Here is a 7652-nt window from a genome sequence, read left to right on the forward strand (position 1 = left end):
GCTGTTTTTATGTACTTTCTTATTACTGTAATTAATTATACTAATACTACTATTAGTATTAATAATAATAGTAATAAATAATAAATGATAAGTAGATTTTTCTGAAGAAAATTTATTGTTAAAAAAGAAAAGGTCTGGTTGTATGTGTGTGTGCACATGTGCGAGGATGTGTGTGTCTCCCTTCATCTCTCTCTCTCTCCCTCCTTCCCCCTCTCCTTTCTCTCACTCTTTCTGCTTCCCTCTTTCTGTCTGACTCTCTCCCTCCTTTCTTCTCTCTCTCTCTCTCTCTCTCTTTCTCTCTCTCTCTCTCTTTCTCACACACACACACACACTGTCTCTTATTTTCTCTCTCTCTCTCTCTCTCTCTCTCTCTCTGTATCTCCCCCTCTCTCTCTTGTGTTGTCTGAACTACACTCTTATGTATCTACATTTTGAGCACCCTAATAAACCTTTAATTCCATATATACAACATAACATTCTCACCTGATTTGAGCAAAAGAAATCTCATTGAGCCACAACACCAGAATCTCATGGTGCCGTTTTGTGCATTTCAAATGCAGATAAATGCATTCTGAAATAAACTTAAACTCAATGCATTTCAAATGCAGACAGAATTCCAGTAAAACACAGGAGCGACATGATCGCTTCATCTTGCTTGCAGCAGCTATCATGTTTCGTCAACCTGGTGTCAAGATACCATGTATTGTTTATTCATAAACTACGCTCAACAGGTGGCTGACTCGTGGATGTGGATGTAAAAGCACCATGGAAAAACACAAGAGCTCAACCTGAGGCTTTCCAATACAAAAGTAGAAGTTGTTAAGGATCTGTGTTTCTTGTTACCTGTTGCCACCCACTAAGTGAATCCAGCAGTCACACACCTTCAGGTGGGAGTACGAGTGTGTGTCACATGCTCGTGGACGGCAACAGGGGATGAGGGAAGAGGATAGGCCACACCCTGCGGGGAGGAACAACAGACTGGTTAACAAGTGACTAGCTGCCTTCTCTCCATCATACCTGCATCTTACTCACTAATGATCTCAACAACGAGCAGCACGGCAGAGATGGTTACTCAAGGTAAAGTTCAAATCAGCTCCCCAGACAACATAGAAGGTATGTAAATGCTTTTTAAGTTCTAAAATAAAAATCTTTTTAACTTATTATTTTTTTTAAACAGCCACTTTTATACTTTGACTATCATAAAACATTGTGAAGTGCTTTTTAACAACTTGCTTTGATCGTGCAGTTTGCAATTCTTACTCTTATTCTTATTATCTGATAGGGCATTGGGTACTTTTTAGGGTGATATCCACGGTTCAGTAGCTTTACAACACACACAACTGTGACTCAGGAGTATTCGAAATAACGTGACCTCCCATAGGGATTAGTTAGATCATTAGTAATAACTGAGAAGTGTACATCCAATAATCACTGTTAGGTGAAAGGTGCTGTTCCATTGGATTGCTATTACTATTTCGTTGTGTGAACAAAACAGCTACATCCATCTGAGGAGGAGTATGGAATAATTTAATGATGATGGATGATGATGTAAAACTCAAGTTGCACTCCAATAGAAGCTGGTAAAGTGCTGTCCATTTCCTCTACAGATAAAACCTCAGGGAGGCTGGGATGTTGCGGTTGGCTGTTGGTCTTCATATCAATGCTCTTTGTTTTAGCAACCTTCCCTTTCACAATATTCACTTGTCTCAAGGTAGAGTATTCACAGCGTTAAATAATAATGATTATGTTTTGATTGATATGGGTTTCTGAAGGCCAATAATAACATCTTTGTATTGAAACTGTCGATAGCCGATATTTTGTGCCTGATATTCCCCCCAGTATTTTATTCTTGGAAGGGTGGGAAAGCCTCTGAAATTGTATTTTGATCACACTGACTAGCAGTTATGCAATATTTTTTATAACTATTCTTAAATGTAATTATGCAAACAAACATACATGTAGCCTATTAGCTGATATCCTATATTTAATAAAATGACAATAGCCCATCAGCTCGATATATCAGCAAACTGGTTTATCGGTCTAACCCTAATAATGAAACAATGTGGGCCACTTGACATACATTTTTTTCAATTGTTCATTTGCTCATGGTTCTTCTTATGTTCTGCTTATATATCTCTAACATCCAGATTGTCCAGGAGTACGAGCGAGCCGTCATATTTAGACTTGGTCGGATCGCAGACAAGAAAGCCAAAGGACCAGGTGCGTTATTTGAATATTGTTTACTGTGCTATAATATACATTGTGGAAAGCCTCTTCAGCAACTGGTAGACTCTGGCTGTTCAGAAACCATTATACAAATTGGTTCCAAACGACAATCCAATGAGGATCTATCATCTTTTTAAACCAATCCTTTAAGATTCTATTTGACAATCCAGTTGAATTTATGTGTTTTGTTTATGTTCATGTTTAAAATTGTATGTTTCAAAAACCCTGTAGGACTTCTATCTGAACTTTATTGGACTCTGTCAAGCCTGTTGGACTGTCCAATTGGATGTTAAAAGACTGATTGTGAGATTCTGTTATGTTTGGAACAACTTCTACAGGAATGTCCAATTAGATTCTCAAAGGACTTTTTGACTCGGACTGAGGCAGTGAATGCAGGGTCTTAATCTTCTTTTCAGGACTTTTCTTTGTTCTACCCTGCACTGATACCTTTGTGAAAGTGGATTTGAGAACCGTATCCTTCGACATTCCTCCACAAGAGGTAAAGTTTTCTATGTTTGCGTTTTCATGGTGCATCCCAAATATGGGAATATCATTTGTGTCTCTCAAAAACTCCTATAGCATTGGGCCAGTGTCTACAGTTAATATGGTCAATACCCAGTTTAAATAGCTTGTCTTAGTGTCTTCTTGGGTGATCTCACCAGTGAAAGCATCATAATAGCACATTTTACCTCCTGTAGATCCTAACCAAAGACTCAGTGACAGTGTCTGTGGATGGTGTGGTGTACTTCCGGATATATTGCCCCATCTCAGCTGTGGCCAACGTGTCCAATGCCCACTCATCTACACGGATGCTGGCACAGACCACCCTGAGGAACGTGCTCGGTACCAAGAACCTTGCAGAACTGTTGTCTGACAGAGAGGGCATATCACATAGCATGCAGGTGGGAACAAAGCTGTGTGTATTGTGGTGGTAAGGTTTATGTGGTGCTGAAGGATAGGTGAATGGTGAATCTTAACAATTTTAGCAACTATAGAAAGCTTTTAAAGGAATGGTTGACCTTAAAATGAAAATGCGGTCGATACCTACTCACCCCTACATCAGCTGAAACTCCATCGAAGTTCGTAGGACCACACCAAACACACAACAAGTTAGCCCCCATAGCTCCATTTTAGCCCTCTCCCAAACTGTTAAAGTTAACAGGGCCATATCTGTTTACAGATCCAAAAAAGCAGAAAAGACCCATCAAATCCCAAATCCCAATGCAGCATAATCCAAGTGTTTTGTAGCCAAATGATTACACTGTGGATCCAAAAGTCCAATATTTACATAATTATCTCCTATATTGTCCTTATGACAATTACAATGCTCTGGTTGCCTGCATAACCAGGCACACAACTGTTGGCATGTTCTAGAGCAAAGCTTTATCAGTGAGGAAAATATAGGAGATAATGAGGTAAATATTGGACTTTTGGATCCACAGTGCAATCGTTTGGCTCCAAAACACTGTAGCTGTTTGGAGAAATATGATGGACATTTTATGCTTTTTTTTTGGGAGCTGTAAAACGATGGCCTTGTTAACTTCAATAGTTGGGAGATGGCTGAAATAGAACTACAAGGACTAACTTTTGGATCCACAGTGCAATTGTTTGGCTACAAAACACTTGGATTATGCTGCACGAGCTGTTTGGAGAAATATGTTTTTTTGGAGCTGTAAAAAGATGAATTCAATAGTTGGGAGACGGCTGAAATGGAACTACAAGGGCTCACTCGCTGTGTGTTAGTCTTACAAACTTTGATGGCGTTTCAACTGACATACATAATGACTGAATTTTCATTTTAGGGTGAACTATTACTTTAAGAAAAAAAAATAGATGGTCTAATGCTTGTTATTACAATTTTCGCTGCAGGAGGCCCTGGATGAAGCCACTGATTCATGGGGTATTAAAGTGGAGCGTGTCGAAGTCAAAGATGTGAAGTTGCCTCTGCAGCTGCAGAGAGCCATGGCAACAGAGGCAGAGGCCAGCCGGGAGGCCAGGGCGAAGGTGAAGGGGGCAATGGAGGATTAAACAATGGATCAATAATGTCTTAAGCCCTACAATTTCCTCTTGATATATTCTAACCGTGCAACCATGAAAAAGATGGGAAGCTGATACAGTGAATTTGATATGGTCTCAGAATGGCAGCAGAAATGATCAGCATCTGTCTGTATTGTAGGTTATTGCTGCTGAGGGAGAGATGAAGGCCTCCAGGGCGCTGAAAGAAGCCTCTCTGGTGATTGCTGAGTCACCGTCTGCTCTCCAGCTGCGTTACCTGCAGACCCTTACCCATGTTGCAGCAGAGAAGAACTCCACCATCATCTTCCCTCTGCCCATAGACATGATACAACATTTCATCAATAGGAAGTGATGACTTTCTAAAGCAGCATTTACTGTACTCTAAAAGCCAGAATTAAGACAGATTTGCATTGTGTTATTTAGGTTCAGTTGTATCTGTTTTGGTATAGTCAAAGATACTGTATGTGGCCTTGCATTTTTACCGCTGAAGAGTTCCCTACACATATGGGTTTTTTCATTTTTAATAAGACAGAGTGAGTGCTCTATGTCATTGCCCTATCTATAACAATGGCAACAACATAATGGTATATTCAAGGGTATATCTAAATCAAATATAACCTTTGTACACACTTATTTTCTTACTGTGATTTAATATTTAAATCCAAAGTGCAACATATACAGTACAGACATTAGTGTCTCATCACTGACCACAATATTTTAACCAACTAAGCTACAGTCGTAGTTCTGGAAAAAATAAAATAAAAAGAACAATGAAAAACAAAAAACAATGCAAGACAATTTTAAAAAGACATGCGTTCATATTAACTTATCCAGAGCATAATGATTTACTGAAATACTGAATACAATCTTTACAACATAAATCCTGTAAACAATCAACAGAAGTATCAACAGCCATGTGATACACCGACCTTCTCTGACATTGGATTTACTGTAAACAAAACCTATTCTAGTGTCAAACAAACATTCAGTAAATGAGTACAAGGTCATGTCCACAGGACACAGAGGCAATCAGTGCAGTTGGAGTACCTGATAGAGTAATATCATTTCCACTACCTTCCAGTACACAGTATACAATAATACTAAGCTAAATGTAATTAGCTCGGTGCCGTAACCGTTGTCCAAAGACAGCAAATGCAACTCCGCTACAGCAAAGTCTCTGTTTCAGCATATTTCCATATTGAATGTCTTGGGGGGCGGGGGGGGGGTTATTTTTTATTATAACAGTTAATAAAGCAATATTTCTCTAATCTATTTTTTCTTTTCGTAATTGCTGACTGCACTAAGCTCTTTAAAATACTTTTAAATATTCTGTACATCCAAATAATAGGGAATAATTCTACACAAGGGAATGGTATCTGTTGCAAAACAGACAATTGAGCTGAGAGGTTTTATGTAAACATGAGCATAAGTTAAAAAAAAAAAGTACAATTATTGAGAAATAAATAAAACATTATGGCAGTTGCTTCCCTTTGATGAGTCATAATTCTCCTCAAAACCTGAGATTATTCTCTACTATGAGAAATGAGGTAACAGCTTGCAGAATTTCATGGTTATCATGCTTATTTCAATCGGTTTCAATTATTTATCAAATTCAATCATTTTTCTCGACAGGAATTTTCCTAAAAGTCAAATGGAGATACAAATGGAGCATGAAAGATTGGAAGCCACAATGGTGTTTTTTCCCCCCACATTTGCTTATGAGGTTGTCTGTGGTGAAGTTCAAACCGTACTTATGATACAACTCAGTAAACCAGCGATGCAAAAGACAGCAACAATTCCAGCCAGTTGCAAGAGAGATGATAAGGTACACTTAAAGCAGTTAGCATGAGCAGAAAAAAGACAGAGTCACACTGTTTAAGTTGTACTGTACTAGTCCAAGTACATCATTATTTTCCATAAAATGTCTGTTAGATATGCAACTTGTTTAATTGCCAATCGTTCTAGTCAATACTATTTCATAAGAAGTCAGTGCCTGCACATTTTATGGCTAATTTTGCAGCAACTGACTCCAGACATATGACAGCTACAGTACATGGTGAACTGCTTTGTTTAACAATCTCCTCTTTGGCGGTTTCAGTAAAATCCTACAGTTTTTGTTTTTTTGTGAGAAATGAGACGTGACTAGCCTGCACTTTGAAAATAGGTACATTAATTTCAACCAGACTGTAGGCGAGGGGCACCATCCCACACACAAAAGGTGTGAAGATTAGTTTGTGTCTGTCCACAATATTATAGCTATGGTACATAATGAACTGTTTAATTCAATGATTTATTCCTTGGTGGTTTATTTTAAACGATCCTGGCTTTGTTTTGTTAGAAATGAGAGGTAACTTGTGTTGCGCCTGCACTTTGAAAAAAGTTAACGATTGACCCAACAGTTTGTCCCTTCTACTCCATATCCTCATGCTGCAGGTTGTCCCAAAAAAAAAAAAAGTTCTCAGGAACATCCTAATTGGAAGACAGTACATGCTTTACAGAGAGCAGAAATGTCGAGATACATGTACAGTAATTACAAATGAACATCAATAATATAGTTCCATTATATTGGCAGTTCAGTGAATTTCTGAGTTATGTCGTTGTAACCATACATTTCAGGCCAGCTGAGATAACTAGCTGTTTGAGGAGAAAGTAGGATGAGTGGGAATGGCTGAGGTTCGATGGCCAGGTAGTCATTAATCCAATACTGATACGTACTGTATGTCCACACAAGAAGGTAAACGTGCCCCAAAGAAGAATCCAAACTGTTACTTTGCGAGTAAGCTACTGTAGGTAGATGTTTTATTTGTGATGTTACTCAAAGTATTGCCTGTGCCTTGAAAGACATTGCTGGTGGGAGAAAATGGATAGCAAAGGCGCTTCTTGTGTTCATCGTTGCACTTTTGATGTTTCCTATAGTCTCATACATCCATCATCCTGAGCACTGGATGAGAAGGTGGAGATGCAGATGATGGAGGCGAAAACATGGAAATGAGGCACCATGACTCTGATCCTGCTCTCTTGATGAAGTCTACCATGACCGAGTCTTTCATCTACTACAGCATCTCAGTGTGTCTGCTTTGCTTTGTGGGGTATTCATGTAGAATAGAAAAAGTGGAGTGTAGAGAATCCCATTTGAATGAAAAGCCCAATTTGAAACCACAGGCTTGATCAATAATACAATACTTTAGGTCAGAGATAAAAATCCCTGGGATTTGATTTTGGAAATGCATCACATGGGCGAGGGGCAGTTCCCCAGTAACAAACGTGATAAAACTAATTTGTGTCTATTCATCTATGTAGTGTAATATTATACACTTTTTACGGAGAGGAACATTCAACATAGAGCTAAAAAATTTGAGCTTCCAAGGGTTTTTTTTTTTTTTTTTATCATATGTGAGATAAAAGAGAGT

At 38.6% G+C, this 7652-nt stretch overlaps 1 protein-coding gene across 1 annotated transcript; it reads left to right on the forward strand.

Annotated features, from left to right (window-relative positions):
• The first annotated feature begins 1034 nt into the window (after nucleotides 1-1034).
• Nucleotides 1035-4594, forward strand: stoml3a (stomatin (EPB72)-like 3a). The gene is made up of 7 exons (XM_071515524.1): nucleotides 1035-1113; nucleotides 1608-1711; nucleotides 2148-2220; nucleotides 2643-2725; nucleotides 2925-3128; nucleotides 4096-4230; nucleotides 4403-4594. Exons 1-7 carry the CDS (start codon nucleotides 1035-1037, stop codon nucleotides 4592-4594), a joined length of 870 nt encoding a protein of 289 aa, XP_071371625.1.
• Nucleotides 4595-7652: the final 3058 nt, after the last annotated feature.

This window comes from Centroberyx affinis, unplaced genomic scaffold (assembly GCF_046629955.1).
Source record: "Centroberyx affinis isolate AG114_WGS23_722 - 3 ecotype Tasmania unplaced genomic scaffold, CSIRO-AGI_Caff_v1 ptg000358l_1, whole genome shotgun sequence".
Lineage (NCBI taxonomy): Eukaryota > Metazoa > Chordata > Actinopteri > Beryciformes > Berycidae > Centroberyx > Centroberyx affinis.

What these genes read in the sequence shown, in the direction of transcription:
- stoml3a (XM_071515524.1), top strand. Translation starts at nt 1,035, where the DNA reads ATGATCTCAACAACGAGCAGCACGGCAGAGATGGTTACTCAAGGTAAA. An exon ending in TCGACATTCCTCCACAAGAG is followed by an intron (nt 2,726 to 2,924) that starts GTAAAGTTTTCT and finishes TACCTCCTGTAG; the next exon opens with ATCCTAACCAAAGACTCAGT. An exon ending in GCATATCACATAGCATGCAG is followed by an intron (nt 3,129 to 4,095) that starts GTGGGAACAAAG and finishes TTTTCGCTGCAG; the next exon opens with GAGGCCCTGGATGAAGCCAC.